General features: G+C 38.8%; 2 protein-coding genes across 3 annotated transcripts in view; both read left to right on the top strand.

Moving 5' to 3' along the window:
* Positions 1-9,032, top strand: part of cmtr1 (cap methyltransferase 1) — a 43,817-nt gene extending 34,785 nt beyond the window's left edge. For both annotated transcript variants that reach the window (XM_056257942.1, XM_056257943.1), the window contains exons 13-24: positions 3,326-3,505; positions 3,618-3,674; positions 3,786-3,843; positions 4,032-4,100; positions 4,881-5,012; positions 5,155-5,280; positions 5,453-5,544; positions 6,131-6,199; positions 6,559-6,606; positions 6,771-6,883; positions 6,982-7,090; positions 8,495-9,032. In XM_056257942.1, the coding sequence (XP_056113917.1) occupies positions 3,326-3,505; positions 3,618-3,674; positions 3,786-3,843; positions 4,032-4,100; positions 4,881-5,012; positions 5,155-5,280; positions 5,453-5,544; positions 6,131-6,199; positions 6,559-6,606; positions 6,771-6,883; positions 6,982-7,090; positions 8,495-8,630 (1,189 nt within the window). In that variant the 3' untranslated portion in view covers positions 8,631-9,032. The remainder of the gene's footprint in view (positions 1-3,325; positions 3,506-3,617; positions 3,675-3,785; positions 3,844-4,031; positions 4,101-4,880; positions 5,013-5,154; positions 5,281-5,452; positions 5,545-6,130; positions 6,200-6,558; positions 6,607-6,770; positions 6,884-6,981; positions 7,091-8,494) is intronic.
* Positions 9,033-11,729: 2,697 nt separating this feature from the next.
* cpne9 (copine family member IX) overlaps positions 11,730-17,838 on the top strand; it is a 44,929-nt gene continuing 38,820 nt past the window's right edge. Inside the window, exon 1 of the mRNA XM_056257941.1 lies at positions 11,730-12,275. Within this exon, the coding sequence (XP_056113916.1) occupies positions 12,199-12,275 (77 nt within the window). The 5' untranslated portion in view covers positions 11,730-12,198. The remainder of the gene's footprint in view (positions 12,276-17,838) is intronic.

Below are 17,838 nucleotides of genomic sequence, written 5' to 3'. Positions count from 1 at the left end.
CAGAACATCGTATAGAGATGGGGGTTGGTTTATACATTCACATTGACTTTGGAGCTTCATGATTGGCAGCTGCCAAGCCACTCCCTAGCAACCAAACAGAGTACCCTAGCAACCGTTTTGCAAGACCAATATCTCTGCATCAGAACATCGTATAGAGATGGGGGTTGGGTCTTTTGACTCATGCTAGCAAACAGGACTTGCTACATGCTACACATACTAGCAGTGAATAGCTACATGCTAATATTGATTAGCTAAGTGCTAAATCATGCCAATAAAATGCTACAAACTCAACAGTAACCATCTTTGACAACTACCAACCACCTAGTAACACCATAGCAACCACCCAAATTACCCTAGCAACACCCTAGCAACCACCCAGAACACCCTAGCAACTGCCTAGCAACGCCCTAGCAACCACCCAGAACACCCTAGCAACCGCCTAGCAACACCCTAGCAACCACCCAGAACACCCTAGCAACCGCCTAGCAACCACTCAAAACACCCTAGCAACCACCTAGCAACACCCTAGCAACCACCCAGAACACCCTAGCAACCACCCAGAACACCCTAGCAACGCCCTAGCAACCACCCAGAACACCCTAGCAACCGCCTAGCAACACCCTAGCAACCACCCAGAACACCCTAGCAACCGCCTAGCAACCACTCAAAACACCCTAGCAACCGCCTAACAACACCATAGCAACCACCCAGAATACCCTAGCAACCGCCTAGCAACCGCACAGAACACCCTAGCAACCACCTAGCAACACCCTAGCAACCACCCAGAATACCCTAGCAACCACCTAGCAACACCCTAGCAACCACTCAGAACACCCTAGCAACCGCCTAGCAACACCCTAGCAACCACCCAGAACACCCTAGCAACCGCCTAGCAACACCCTAGCAACCACCCAGAATACCCTAGCAACCACCCAGAATACCCTAGCAACCACCCAGAACACCCTAGCAACCACTCAGAACACCCTAGCAACCACCTAGCAACACCCTAGCAACCACCCAGAACACCCTAGCAACCGCCTAGCAACACCCTAGCAACCACCCAGAATACCCTAGCAACCACCTAGCAACACCCTAGCAACCACTCAGAACACCCTAGCAACCACCTAGCAACCACCCAGAACACCCTAGCAACTGCCTTGCATCATCATAGCAAACTCCAACAACACCCTAGCAACCGAGCGGCGAGTTTTGCCACTGCAAGCACCACTTCACATTTTCTTCTGGAAATGTACATTCTAGTATTGTGATTACTATTCACCAAGACAAAACTTCGGCACGCTACTCCTCCCGCATTTTTTGTCGTAGACCCATGAATGAGGTGTCAAATCGACCGGCTCATTGAGGAGAGGTGTGCTATGACTTTTCTAAGTGATCGGTTGTACGATGTTCGTTCAGCAGCCGATAAATCGGACGAAAAAATTCCCATAGACTTAACATTGGGACAACATTTGTGAGATCATATCTTTTGACTAGAAGGTCACAGAGACTTGGGGTTGGGCTCTTTTGACTCGGCCTATCAAGCAGCCAATAAGTAGTGACATAATAACTTCATATTCCCGCCCTAGCAACCACTTATGCCACCCTAGCAACTATAAAACAACATATTCAAGCCATATCTCAGCTCCAGAAAATAGAGGAAACATGGAGTTTGCCTTTTTTGACTCAGACAGTCAACTACTCTTTAAATATCATCTCATAAACTCTATAAGCACACCATAGCAACCATATAGGGTACCCTAGTAACCATACAAACACATGAATAAGCCATATCTCAGCTCCACAATATCGTACAGATATGGTTGTTGGCTCGTATGCAATAATGTACTACACTCTAGCAACCGAGCGGCGAGTTTTGCCACTGCAAGCACCACTTCACATTTTCTTCTGGAAATGTACATTCTAGTTATTATTATTATCGACGTTTAAAACTGCAACGTTTTTGCTCCTTAATATTTTTTTTTGTTAATAAGTTATAATAAAATAATAAAAGATAGAATACAGAATACAGAATAAAATAAAATACATTTGACACTGTTAAAATGGAAAAAAGCTGTTGAAAGAAAATCCAAATTGGCCCTATTTATGTGCCTAATGCACATTCCTGATCTCATTGTGCATATTATTATAAATAAAAAAAGTTTTCCTTTTTACTCATGTCACATAGGCCCTTCTGACTATAGGTTAATAGCCAAATAGCTGTTTAATCATTGCACAAGGCTAGGTGTCCTTTCTAAAATCTTGCCAATAGTTAATGCAATTATTTAATGCTGGTTTATATAATTTAGATGTAGTACTTAAAGCTCCAGTCGGCAAGTCTGGCAGATTGAGTGGATTTAGGAAAATTTTGAATGTTTACAACTCTCATGCCCCTCCCCCACTATCAACGGATACCCTCCCACCCAGTTCATGCTCGTCAGTGCGTGTGCACCAGATTTTCAGTGAACGCCAGGGCTCTCAAATGTCACGCATTGAGCGTGACAGTCACTCATTTCGGTCTTTTGTCACGCTCTCCCGCCACACATTGTATTTCTCACGCTGAAAAACTATTTGTAATATTATGTAATATGCCGCAGCGCCCAAAACTCTGGCCGCGCCGCTCTCACTGTGGAACCGGCATGAATCAAGTGCGTTTCCTCTGGTGTTGTTCGTCGAGCTACACAATAGCCAATCAGAAAATAGCACTATTGTATCTGGGTAAGATTTAACGCAACAACCAATGACAAAAATGTATCCAACCCCCCGTCGGCTGGGTGTCACTCTTACCTGTCTTCAAAACTTGAGAGCCCTGGAACGCGCCCGTCTCATCAGCATCCATCAACACCATGGAGTATTTGGAGGTATGCTGTCCTGGCTAATCTACCGATAGATTGCAATTGCTAATGTCATTTATACTCTAAATGAGCTTACTTGATTTTCCGCCATCACTCTTCGTTACTGCGCGAACTTCAGGCGTGTGCATGTGATTGTAACGTGCGCGAGGGGTGGCGTGTGCCCGATCTGTGATTGACAGTCAGATCTCACACCCCCCTGCGCTGATTGGACCCGAAGAACCGGGAGCTGTGGATCTTTTTCTAAAACAAATAACAAGCTCCAGGTGGAGTTAGAAGCTCGGGTTTTTTTCTAAAACCACTTTATTTATGTTGTTCTGTCAGATTATAGTGTCGATTTCACTGAATATGATCAAAAAAATGTTGCCGACGGCAGCTTTAAAGTTGTCTCTGCATAATAAGATAGGATGAAGGATTTTAACATAATTTTTTTAATCTAAAATAATCACTGTTTTTTTAATGTTCTCCTCGTGCAGGTATGTGGTGTGCAAGGGTTTAAAGCCAGGCACTGATGCTGTCAGAGAATACATGTTCACCATCAACCTGAAACTGAATCAATTCAGAGACTCAGACAGAGACGTTACTGAAGTCGTCCCTCTAGACATCATTAAAGGAGACACTGACTTCTTCCAATTCATGATCAACTCAAATGAAAGGTATCATCATCACTTTCTGACCCTCTATTTTCCCTCTCTTTGTCTCTGGCTCCCTCGATGCATTCATTCATGCTTACGTTTATTTTTTTAACTCTGATCCCTTGTCTTGCAGCCATTGTGCGGTACAGATCAAAGCGCTGGCTAAGATCCACGCGTACGTCAGAGATACGTGAGTCACACATTCTTCCTCTGGTGTGTTTCAGTGCATTCATTTCAAACTGTCTTTTATTTGTGTCTGCGTCTGTATAAGCATTACTGACAAGGCTCTGTGTCTCTCTAGAACACTGTTTGAGACCAAGCAAGCAGACATCCGCAAAGAATGTCTCAAACTGTGGGAGGTGAGTCCAAACACTAAATGGATTGACATCACTCACCTAACACTTCAAAGTGGACTGAAGTTTAGTTAAGGGCTTTGTGGTGTTGTCTGAAAGATTTAAAAGAACATTGTTTTGCATAGAAATCTAAGAATGAGCGGATGATGTTGATTTGAATGATTGTGACCTTGAACGTCTTCATCTTTGTGCAGATTCCCGATAAAGCCAGAGTCACTCATCCATCGTCAGATCCGAAAGCAAAGTTCTATGAGCTCATGAAGGTAAGAGTGTGTGTGGGCTTTGAGGAGTTAGCTGGGGATGTAGCTATTCTCTGTGCTTGGGGATGTGATGTTCTAGAAAAGTAACGCTAAGTCGGTGAATCACACACAACCTATAATGTCAGGGTCATAGTTCACCCCAAAATAAAAGGAAAAAATAAAGAAATTATATTTTTGTGAAGAGAAAAATAACAAAAACGAAAGTCTTTTTTGAACCATGATTTAAAAGTTTTCATATTGTGACATTTTCAGTTTTGCAGTTGTTTTAATTTAATGCGATTTATTATTGATATATTGTTTAAATTGTAAGGTATTGATTAAGTTATTCTGATGTTAATTATGCTGGTAGTAAGATTATTCTATTTCAGTATGTTTTTAATTAGTTAAAAAAATAAACGTTTTTTTTTTTCTTTGTGCAAAATATTATTTGTTGTTGTTTTTTATTTTTTTCTAAGCTTTATTTATTTTTATGTCATTGTGAGATTTACTAGTATTTTTAAAATACATTTTATATGTTTTGCACAAATAATTACGTTTTTTAATATTGTTTTTTTAATGTCATTGAAAGATTTTGTAGCCAAATACAGTTCATATATGTAATGCACAAAGATTTATTTTAATTGTAATTGCTTTGAATATTTAAAAAAATATATATATATATGTATTTTTTGTTATTAATGTATATGTCCTTGTGAGGACTTAAAGTTGTATGTAGTAGTTTTTTTAAAATATATATATAAAAAATGTAAATGTTTCTCTATGCTTATTGTCTTTTTATCTCAGGGGTCAGAAATGGACAGTTTTAATTCTAGACCAACTGCACTGAACTCAGGAAATCTGGATAAACTGCAGCACGTACTGGACTACAGGTGTATTGTGGGAGGAGGAGAACAACTCTTTCTCCTGGGACTTGGGGTAAGGAATATATCTTTGTATATGATATTTATATAATATAAGCTGTATTTATATGTTATATAAGCTATATTTATTGTGGTTTAGTCATACATCGCTATATATTGCTTAAAGGGTGAAAAACCTACACTGTTTCTGTATGCAGAGATCTCAGATCTACACGTGGGACGGCAAAGCCCCGTTACGCTGGAAGAAGCTGGAGAACTTCAAACTGGAGCTGCCCAGAGACACATTACTGAGTGTAGAGATCGTTCAGGAGCTGAAGGGAGAGGTGAACAGAGAGAATCCCTTTAATTATAAGTGGGAGTAGAGAGAACAGTGTTGAATAACAGCTTTAAATGATTAGTGGAAGAGGAAGGAGCTCTTATGTCATTCCAGTAAAATAATGATACGTGGATATTAGTAAGAAGTTATATATTAAGTTGTTGTATATGTTCTTACAGGGAAAAGCCCAGCGAAGGATCAATGCCGTGCACATTCTCGATGCTCTTGTTCTCAACGGCACTGACGTCAGAGATCAGCACTTCAACCCGAGGTCTTTTGCAGAACCCATTCCTAAATTATTCCATGTAGAAATCATTACACTTAATACAAAATAAAAATATGTGGGACATTTTCATTAAAAAGTTATTTTATTGGGCAAGTTTATAAAGTGCAATCAAAATATATAGTTCCTGATATGTAAACAGTATTGCTGTTCATTGCTGTATTGATTTTAATACATTGCTATAATTCAGGATTACTTCAAATAAATGTCAATTTAATGGCAGCAATTTTTGTATGTATTGCTTGCTAACATTCCAATTATTATATTCTTATAATATGTTTATATATATTATTAGCATTATATTGCCTATTGGCTATCTTGCCCTCTAGATAGCCCTTGCACGCTTTTCATAATACATTGTTTGATAGCAGCTTTATAGAAAATGCTGTTTTAGAGATATGATTGACCAATATCAGTAGTCCATGATCACTCATTTTGACCTCACAAATCAATTTGATTGCTGTTGATTAGGATTTATTATGATCTAAATGCAAACCTGACTGATAATCTGTGTTTATATTTATAATATATATATATATATATATATATATATATATATATTAAAAAATTGCAGAATCCAGATGGCTGAGAAATTTGTGAAAGCTGTCTCCAAACCCAGCAGGCCAGACATGAACCCGATCCGGTAATATTCCTTTCTCTTTGCGGTTGTTCTAATTGCCATGTCAGTGACAACCCTGGGGGCCAGGAAGTCCTATGAACACCGGAGGGTGCAGTATGTAAAATTAATGAAGATACTGTGTTTTACTAGAGCCTAGACAGGATCTTTCATGTTTATGATGATATTGCAAATCAGTATGCTTGCTGTTTCAGCCTCATTCATTCATTCATTCTCTCTCTCTCTCTCTCTCTCTCTCTCTCTCTCTCTCTCTCTCTCTCTCTCTCTCTCTCTCTCTCTCTCTCTCTCTCTCTCTCTCTCTCTCTCTCTCTCTCTCTCTCTCTCTCTCTCTCTCTCTCTCTCTCTCTCTCTCTTTCATTTATTAGAGTTAAGGAAGTCTATAGATTAGAGGAGATGGAGAAGATCTTTGTGAGGTGTGTTCCACCACATCAATCACATACATGTCGATTTATATATATATATATATATATATATATATACACCCATATACTGTGTGTGTGTATATATATTTATATATATATATATATATCATATACATATACATATACACGCACTCATTGTCTTTTTTTCCCTTCAGGTTGGAAATGAAGGTAACCAAGAGCTCAGGAGGGATGCCAAGACTTTCGTACACAGGCAGAGATGACCGTCACTTCCTTCCCAGCGGCCTTTACATCATCAAAACTGTCAATGGTAAGAGAGAGGGATGGAGCAACAGGATAATATAAGTGGAGTGCCTTGTTAAAGATGAATTTATCATTATTATTATTTTCTCTTTTTCTTTGTGACAGATCCATGGACCATGGCATTCAGCAAAAGTTCTAAAAGAAAGTTTTTCTACAATAAACAGACCAAAGAATCGACTTATGCACTGCCTCCTGGTTCTGTGGCACCGTTCCAGTAAGTATTAAAGTGTATGAAGTAATCCTGCTTAACTGGCACTACACTGGCACCCGGTTTTGGATTGAAGCCCTTAGCAGGAAAATTCCATTACATAGTCTGAATTTTCATGAGGATGTTGCACAAATATTTCTAGTTTTTATGTAGCATCTGACCTTCAAATAAAGGAGCTTCCCTCTAAACCCTCAACATCCTTTTTAATGCCTTTTTCTATTCGTGTTGCATTTTTCTTAGATACTGTTTGGTTGGTTATTGCTCTGCAGTTTTATCAAAGGAGTGTTCCGGGTTTTTCTTTTAGCACTGGGACTTACATCGGTACATCTTACCAATGTAATGCTTGTATTATATTTGTCATCATGACAACTGCTTTTACAGGGTCATGACAGTTTTGAAATTGAGTTTAACTTATAACAAGTTCGGTTAATGATTTTATCACACTAGTCTCATGCAAAATCTTGCTCAGAGTGGTGTAGGTATGACGTCAGAACCTAGAAGAATAATTTGCCACTAGTTTCTTCAAGATTTTCCTATGGGGTTTTTCAATTTATGAGTAAAATAAAGCCTGTGGTAAACATAACTTTCTACAACATTAACTGCAAACACTCACACCCCAAGCTGCCTTACCTTGTTACTTATTAGAAACATACGTTTTCAAAACATAACCGCTTCAAAATTCTGGGTTTCCCTATGGGTGTAAATTACTTTTCTACAACCAAAAGTCAAAGTATAGTCAAGTTATGTTTACCACAGACTTTATTTTACACACAAATCGTATGAAACCGAACCCCCCCCCCCCCCCCAAAAACCCATTATAAAACCCAATAGGAAAATCTTGAAGGATTTCGAGCGGCGAATTAGTCTTCTGGCTTCTGACCTCATACCTGCACCACTCAGGTTTCTATTGTTAGAGCATTACTGTAAACAGTTTTTTCTTGTCAAAATTCTCTGGTAATTCTCTGACACAACAGATGCAGTCATTAGAGCTTAACATTCCTTTAATATTTAATGTTAATAATTAAATAATTAATGTTAAATTAAATACATACACTAATGTTCAAAAGTTGGTGATTGGTAATGTTTTTTAATGGTGAAGTCTCAAGGCTGCCCTTATTTCATCAAAAATACTCTACAAGTAGTATTATTATTGTGAAATCATTCTAATATGCTGATTTGCTGCTCAAAAAACATGTCTTATTATTTTGTTGAAAGCAATTGCTTGATATTTCTGTGATACTATTTTCAAGATTCTTTTTATTTGGAATAGAATTTCAAAGTCTTTACTGTCACTTTTGATCAATTTAATGCATCCTTGCTGAATAAAAGTATTTGAACTGAAGTTTAATAGATGTTTCTCAATCATAAAATCGTATTTTTCATTTGTTTCTCTCTGTTGTTCTGTTTCAGTGCATGTCATAAAGACCGGCTGTTTTGGGCTTGGGAGGAAGGCGTCCGAGTTCACGACTCCCAGACACGGATCAACCCCGACAAACTGTCTAAAGACGACGTTCTCTCCTTTATCCATCAGCACTGTCAACAATAAAAAACACGTACATGTCACAGTCACACTGTCATGCCACACTAAGGGACATAGCATAGGCTGTACATTCTCCTCGCCACCAGGGGGCACTGTAGCTTTCACTGAGAAACCTTCAAACTCAGTTTCTTCACTCTTCAAGGCTCTCTCGAAAAACAGCCCTTTGTGTTAGGCAGGGCGTCTTGGTGCTCAGTGGTGTGTATCTGTCTGTGTGTCCATTATCTTTAGAGGAAAAACTTAGATGCCTTTTCCTTGTCCACATGTTTTTCTCCCAAACTTCAAAACCTGCTTCCTCCCATTAATTATTCCTCCACTAATCGGTCAGATGTGTAGCTACAGATTCTATTGCATAATTTCAAACCAGAAGATAACCATGTAAACCAGCATGAAAGCTTGCATTCGCTCTGTGTGTGCATGTGTTGGACTGTTGCCTTGTTTTCCTATTTTTGATTTAATGTTTAAAAAGATTCGACTGGCTATTACTTACCATGGTGGTTTTGGAAAAGCATTTCAATTTTAAGTCTGTTTGTGATCATAAATACATTAAACCACTGAGGAAGTGTATTCCTTAAGTACCATTGGGCCGCTTGATTATTCGTCTCGCTTGGGTTTACAGTCGCAATGAAACGGAATATTTTTCTTCTGTATTGTGATGCACATTTATCGAAGATTAAAATGAAGGGCGGAGTCTAGTTTCTTTTCATTGATTGGATTTTAAGATGTGGGTGTTACACTAAAGACGAGGCAGATGAATGTGAAATATAATCATAGTATTTGATAAATGTCTATATTTTGTCAACTTAGTGTTTTTAAATTAAACATGCACAGATCAATTGTTCACAATAAGATCTTTAACATGCATTTAGGAAATAGACAGGGTGAATTTTTATTTCATGCCAACTTGAATGTGTGTGTGCATGAAGCCTTGTTATATAGAAAAGCTTTTTTTTATTTTTTTTTTATTTTTTTTATTTACAATTACTTCTGCTTTTCCACTCATGTAAATGTGTGCCACTTTAGTAAATATTAGGAGATAAAATTCGACAAAGTTTGCGACAAAATCTTGAAGACCAAGTACGTAACATTTGATTTCATTCTGCATTGTATGAAAAGGAATCTGTGACAGAAGATTTGGAGCTGCGTCCTCTGCTGATAAGACGCTCCATTTGTTTCTGCTTGCATTGAGAATCCACACAATCTGGAAGAACAGACTGTCTGATGAAGTGTTTGAACAATGAAAACTTACAAACGCCAGAAGAGAACTAGATTTTTCTGAAGGAAAAGTGAGTGTTGCTCTTGCAAAAGTCACCTTCAGAATGGTGTAGCTATATTATGGGTTCTAATGGTGTATTGCTTTTTGGTTGTTATGGTGTAGCTGGTATTCCGGTCTCTAGATATTTCCCTCATTTAATGTAATTCCATGGGATTTTATTTGTTGTTCTTTTTGCCGGTTTTACCGGCCACCTGTCTGATTGTATTTTCATGACAAAGTTCAATACTTCAGGCTTAGGAGTTTGTTCAAATTCTGAACCCTAGGGGACTGCGATGTAGGAGGAGGGAATGATGGAACATCCTTATGGCAGGTCTAATTTATTTTGTCATGTCTTATATTCAATATGATTTTATATCTGTATTTTGCTCCTCTAGAACAACAATACATGAACTGTCACTGTGACTGACACATCACTAATGAGCATATTGTGCAGCTTGTTGTGTATTCTTATTTCTTCTCCGAAGCTGTAGGTTTCTGGCATCTCAAGGACGGCGGGACACAGGCAGTCTTTTGTATGCAGGTGTAATGAGAGTTTCCCACACCCTGTTTTCCTATCCATCTCTTGCTTTGAGTTTGTGACTGGAAAGCTAAGCAGAGATTCACCTCAAAGGACAATTAAATTTCCCTGTAGATGGGTTCCATTAGAGAGGTTCCTCTCATCCGAGGGCTCGCTCGCTGGCTGGGTAACCAGATGGGAACGTATGCAAACTCTGCCCCCCACCCCCCCTCCCCACCTCCCCACCCCCTCTCCCCACCTCCCTACCCCCTGTCCCCATTCACACTCTCTCTTTCACTTTCTTTCTTGGCCAAGAGGTTCAATGTGCCATCTCCCGAAAGCAATTGAGAAGCGCCGCAGCAATACTGCCCATCACTAGCCGTTAGGGAAAGTGTCCAGAAGATATAACACTATTCTATCTTCCCGTAGGGCACTAGAGTTTTATTAACATTTAGGTTAAAAGTCTGGTCACTTCGAAGGTGGCTGGAAACTCAAATCAAATTGTCCAAAGGGGATTCAATTACAAAAGAAAGGACAGAAAAAAATATACCATGGCTCTTTTGAATTTCACATTTTGAAAGTTTGAATGGCTTTATGTTAAGTACATTTTTCCTAACAAAAAAGTACTGTAGCAGGCATGGTAATGATAGCATATGGTAATATTGTCTACTGAAAGATTACCTAATTTTTAATTTGCCATTCCATTTTTTATTTAATTTAAAACAAGTTTAGGCATTTTTGGGCAACTTGATGCAAAAAAATTGCTGTCTAAATAGGCAGTTCACTAGATTTTAAGACGGAACCAACATAGTTTCTGATTTATCACCAAAACAATAGCCTATCCTATTTATTAATATACAATTCTGCTTATTAAAAAAACGTGATTTAATATAGTTTTGATAAAGTGGATAGTTACTATTTTCGTGTAATAGTATGAATAGTACTTTTTTTGTTTGTTATTGTAGCACTTAAGAGCATCATGTGCGTTAAGACAATGTTATTTAGGCAGGTCACTATATTTTGAATACAAAGGTGCTAATTTGTACAGCGAATGATTACCATTCTCGTGTAGGCTACCATAATACTAAGGTACCTTAAAGAATATTTTTGATACTTTTTTGTTAATAGTAGATATCAGCAATATATGAGCATCATAAAGATGCTTTAAGACGATTAAATCGAACATCAGATGGCCAAACACGCTATTTTGTGTAGGCAGCTCACTAGATTTTGAGATAAAGGCATTTAGTGCTTTCCGATTTATCAGCAGATTCATTACTCTTTTTTTGTTGGAATGTGATGGGGAAATACTTGAGTATTTTTGCTATTTATACTGCGGAACATCGACGTTTACCACGGATCAAGCGGATTTTAAAAGCCGTGGGCGTTTGGGAAACTGGATGTTTGAAAATCGTTTCCCCACATCAATAGATTAAACGTCCCCAAAGGTTTCAGATCCATATTTGACACCACATCTCTTAAATATTGAATGGCTTCTGTACTATTAAAAATTGATGTTTTCAATTTAAGTTTTCAAAGCGGAGTCGGAGTGTCCGCGCTGAGGAAGGACGAGAGGAGGTCCAGTCAGACTCTACCTGCCGATCAAGCGCGCGCGTTCTCCTCCTCAGGTGCGCGAGCGGGTCAGACTCAAACGGACCGATGATGTTCGCTCTGCCCAAATTGTAAGTAAAGACACATTTATGCGCCAGTTTGGTGGGTTATATTACACGTGTGACGCCAGAGACGAGTGAGACCCAGATTTTGGAGTCATTTGAAGACTTATCTCAAACTCCCGAGGAGCTGCAATGGCATCGATCGGGGAGTTTGATCCGTTAAACAGCAGCGTACCTGCCACCAAAATAGAAATCACCGTCTCGTGCAGGTAAGAGCGAAAATTGTTATTGTTAATGTTCACAATTCAGTGATTGAGTATTAAAAGCATCGTGTCTTTTATCTTCTGGCTTTCTTCCCGATATATTTTTGTTAATTGGGAAAAATATAAACTATTGTATGTAGTCATTTAGAAGGTGCCTTTAAACTAACCGTCTTAATACAAATACAGTCGATTAACGAGTCAACAAAAAATGAACAATTGGAAAAATTTTGGGCAGTCTGTGCATCTATGAGACCAGCATCACTCTTGCTTGGGGCGAAGTGGAGTTGCGTAGGCTATAAATACCATGGCACATGAATATGGTCAGAAGAACCATGGTATTTGGGGCACCAACAACCATATCCTTACAAAACAGTACTGTGGCAGTACAGTGGTACAGTCAGTGGTGGTATTAGATGGTAATATCGTGGTACGTACATGTCCAAAAACACGGCAGTAACATGTTGAGAAGAAAGAAAGAAAAAAATAGTACCATGATACTTTTTGGTACTTTTTGCATAACAAATCTGTGGGATAAGTCTTCATAATATTCAGAATAGTGGTCAGTAAAAAATTATATCCATGTCATTAACTTTTACATTTGGTCCATCTATCATTTTTGGCTACATTGTTTTTGACAGCATCACAGTACCATGGTACTTTTTTTGTAAGGGTTGTGGGGGAATCGCATATCTTTTATGATGTTGTCTATTAGCATTCATGACTTGCAGTTTGTGTCTCAAAATCTAATGAGTTCCCTGCCTAGACAGCATTTTTTGGGCATCGTAGGTGCGTTCGACCATTTTCTTGTTCGTACGTGATGTCTGGAAGGAGTTAGATATTATTATGTTGATTATTAGGCTATGTCTTTCAGTCTTATTTTATTTTTAATGTCTATTTGTGTTTCACACACATGATAACCTATACTTTTGACATAAAAATGAAGTCTTTAAGAAAGGATTATGTTTAGCTGCATGTTTTGAGTATTTTGCATTACTCAACATGCTTATTATGTGTTGCTTTTTATAAATAATAACTTAATCAAACACAGTTCAATCTGTGTTTATAAAGGTCAACATTTTTTGTAATGCCTGGCTGACCTCTTCCCTCACTGTGTCCCTCTGGACCGTTTTCTCCTTGTTGGACAGACACCACTGGCAACAAACAACAGCACAGACTCTTTCCTGAATAATGAATGTGTTGACTGCTGATGCTGTCTGTGTGTTTGCATAAAGCCTTCACTTCAGACACTGCTTGCCCAGATATCCTAGGGAGGTCTCTTTATACATGAGACACATCTGTGGCCGTCAGGCTTTGCCCGCTGAGCCTTCAGCAGTAATTTGGCTGAGGTGGAAGACGGGGGCAAGAAAATGGAGCAAGTGGTTCCTCATGGTACATATTTCATTGTGGCCTGCTGGGATATGAATGCAACAGATCAGGACTTATGAAAAATGAAATACAGCAATGAAATATGCGCTTCTTCTAAGTGCCCAGTGGGTTTCTGCTTCCCTTTGAGGCAGCGCCTCGTGGCATGACATCTCTGTGGTAAAAAAAAAAGTGTAGCAGGACAGGGTACAAATGGCTATGAGTTTGTGGACTTAATACATTACATGGCTGAAAGTATAAAAGTGTCATGTTCAGATTCTAAGTGAAGTCTTAAAAGGGATAGTTCACCAAAAAATTAAAATTCTGTCAGAATTGACTCCGCTTCATGTTGTTCCAAACCTGTATGACTTCTGCATAATGTGATTTTTTTTTCATCCAAACATTGAAAGTCAGTAGTGTCCAGTGTTGTTTTAGACCCCACTTTCCTTAATTTTATGGACAATGAAAGTAAGTGAAATAGTTGAATTTCATAAATGGTTGAAAATAAATTGAGAGGAAATGATGAGGGTTTTCATTTTGGGTAAAATAATTAAAGCTGCAGTCCGTAGCTTTTTTTGGGTTAAAAATGATCCAAAATACATATTTGAGAAAATACATAACCAGCCAGTGTTCAAAACTGTCTGCTTGCCGTAGCTCGATTCAAAGCGGTAAGCTTGTAATAATGTTTTTAATACCAGTGGCACTGGTGGATTTCCGCGGGAGATTCGAGCATGTCTTTGCGTCATTACGTCACATCTGTACACATAAAGAAGGAGTCTCGGCTAGTAGGCTATATTGTGAGTGAGGATGCTGGAGGTGGAGATTTATAGCCTTTTCTCACAGCACTTGATATAATTAAACTTATCAATTTGATGGCGGATCCAGAAAGGTTCAAACGACAATCACCCAGTGACAACAGATTCACCCGTTGTAAAATGCAAAAGACTTCGTTCGGACTTCGGAGTGGCTACAGAAAAAAAGAGACTGCAACCGGAACCATGCGAAATCAAGGATAATATCGGAAGGACATTAGTAGTCACGAAATGCTGACGTTGTTAACATTAACAATTTGAGAACAAAGTATAATTTGCACGGTTTTGCGTGATATGATAAGCGATTTTTAGATTTAATCAGCGCAATATACTGCAATGTCAAAAGCAGAACAAAAGTGGATGTTACTTGTTCAGATGACATTTTACGGTGAAAATTATTATGTTGGTCATACTTCCAAAAACAATAATCTGTGATTCTGAATGACAGTATCCACACCGGCGCGGTGACTGACAGCTGCACACTCTCCTCAAACATTGTGTTCATCCGTGCTGTGCCGTGTTGAAGTACAACTCACGTAAAGTTGATAATTCCACAAAGAACTGCAATTGCAGATTTTGAACAGAGATGGCGACAGAGGAAAAACTGCGGACTGCAGCTTTAATTTTACAACCTAGGCTCGCCTAAATTTTTGCAATTTCCTTTTTGCAAAAACATACCTATACATAAAATTCACTGCAGTTTTCAGATGTAATAAACACTACAGGCAGTAAAAAAAACAACAACTTTTATTATGATTACAGGGTGGAGTTTCAATTAAAATACTTTTTGCGACGACCTCAAAACACTTAGGAATGAGAAAGCCCACTCATAAAAATTTCGGAGTGTCTATTTACACTAAGTGCAAATATCCCACCTTGTTGGCAGAGGCTATTTACACTAACTTCGCCCACTGGTTGGCCCAGACAAAATTATGGAAGGCGCTAGATTGTCAACAGTAGCAATAGTGTAGGGGTGAGGTGCATGGCAGAAAGTTTTGATGCAAATTGACTGAAGTTCGAATCCGCCTTTTGCTTTTTTTTTTCCCTTTTTTTTTCTTCGCTCTACTCCTTGTCCCATCACATATCTACGGAGCCCCGCACATGACATGCAGGAAAAAAATAGTAGGCTAAATCATGCAATTTACTATTTTGTTCCCTCGATTTCCTAAATTGTGCAGACTATTTACTAATTCGTTCCCTTGATTTATAAATCGTGCTCGTAATTTAGCTACTAATTCGTTCCCTTGATTTGCTATATCATGCGCACGATTTATAAATCGAGGGAACAAATTAGTAAATCGTACGCATGATATAGCAAATCGAGGGAATGAAATAGTAAATAGTGCGCACGATTTACTTTTTTTCGTGCATGTTATATGCGGGGCTCCATACATCAGATCGGAAAGGCATTTATTTTCAATAAAAATGAAGAAAATGTGGAAAAAAGTGGAAATAAAGTGTTTACCGCGTGTTTAATATTAAAGTGTTTATCTGTTAGGGTTAGGGGTAGGTGTAGGGAGGGCTGTATTGTCCCAATAAGGCGGCATCAATTTAATAATTGTAATAAATATAATCATTTACACTGTTATTATTCCATACCGTTAATGTACAACAAAACTGAAGTGCAAATAGTATCTGCCACAATTTATAAGTATAAATAGCATCTAACTACTATTTACCCTTATTGCAAAGAAAATACTGCTATTTTTACACCATGTGAATAGAATCTATCGCTATTTGTACTTCGTGTAAATAGCATTTATCATTAAGAAAATATCTAGTTGCTATTTGCACTTAGTGCAAATAGCCGCTGCCTAAAAATGTATCCCGCACCCTGTGAATTTTTAGCATCACTCAACCCTTTGTTTTTGGTTTCCACCATAGACTGTAAAAAAAAGATGGACGACGCCCCTTCGCTCTCTTCCTTTGGGCAGAACTGAAGCCGCCAGTATCCCGATATGGCGCTGACATCTTGGAACTTGAGTCTGCGCAGTAGCAATTTCGGGACCAGACCTGCGGAGTAGTGAGCAGGAAGTAAAGCCGCGAAATCAAGGCCCCGCCCTCACTCTCGCAGACTCAATCGCAAGCACACGCTTCGGCGCTTTAAAAAAAATTCATTATAGAAATTTATATATTAAATTTAAAGCTCCAATCTCCTCAGTCCTCCGAAGATCCCGAAAAAAAGTCTGTTGGTGCTTCAGTGACTACTTCGCTCAGAGAACCTGTCAATCACAGCTGTCAATCATGACGTCACACCACCGCATAAAATAACAAACACTTGAAATTACATCAGCGTGATAAAAAATACAGTAAATGACAGAAACCATATTTGGAAAAACGATATTTGAAGTGTAATTTAATTGTTTAGTTGGTCTCACATGCCGTTGAATAACATGGGGAGGCGGGGTTTATGACCTATGCTAGGACCGGCCACCGGGGGGCCATCGAGACGTTTTGGCTTCACTTTTCAGGGCTTGTGCGGCACGCTTGGTTTCCACATACATTGTCCATGTTTAATTAGTGTTATGCATACTAACTGACTGTGCTTCTATCTTGGAATTACCATGGAAAGCAAACAGCAATTAGATTTTTGATGGCTTTGAGTAGTATGCAAAACTCCAAAGGGAAACTTTAATCTTTTATGAACTCTGCACAGCAACAAGTTAGTGAAAGAGTGTCTTTCTGTCACTGCATAATGCTGGCAAATTGTGGAAGCTGTTCACAAGGGAAGCCAATTCATCAAGGTTGTTTGTCACTGTCAACACAGATTGCAGCAGATGCCGTTGTGTCACTCGATAAGGAAAAGTCTGGATGGAAACCAGAGGGAATGCGTTTAAGACTCTCAGACCCGGAGATCTTAAAGGATCTGTTGTGTTTGTCAGGGAAAGCTTGTAAATTCCTTATAAATTTGTAAACTTGTAAGCTTGTAAATCTTTGGGATCATATTTCGAGAAGCAAAGGAATTTCCTCTGTATATTTAATTTAACGCATGACTCAAACCTGGCAGCATCTGAAAGAAAAATGCTGTACTGTATACTGTCAGTCTGTTTTCCTTTGAGTTTAGTTTTCACGAGGTCTTGTTTAAAACGAAGTGAGCAGGATACAGATATAGGTCTACCGGGCTCTTTTTGCATGTGTCAAACTTTGAATTATGTATCAGCTGATCGTCATAACCTGATTTGGAGGTTGCTGAATTTCTTGGTGATTGTATTACGTCCAAGTTCATGTGTTCAGCTAATGTGATGTGTGTCGAGACTGTCGGCTAATATGCCCAACCATAAAGAAGTATGTTATTCCGGTGTTATTCTGATCAAGGTCGTCACCTAAAACCCCATAACCCAAGCCACACGGTATGTCAAGGGATCCCCCTCAGTATGGCGCACGTGAAAGCGCTC

Source organism: Rhinichthys klamathensis, unplaced genomic scaffold (genome assembly GCF_029890125.1).
Source record: "Rhinichthys klamathensis goyatoka isolate OS25496 unplaced genomic scaffold, OSU_Roscu_1.1 h1tg000147l_1, whole genome shotgun sequence".
Classification (NCBI taxonomy): Eukaryota; Metazoa; Chordata; class Actinopteri; order Cypriniformes; family Leuciscidae; genus Rhinichthys; species Rhinichthys klamathensis.
The sequence above is the reverse complement of the archived record's forward strand: the minus strand, read 5'-3'. Positions and strand labels throughout refer to the sequence as shown.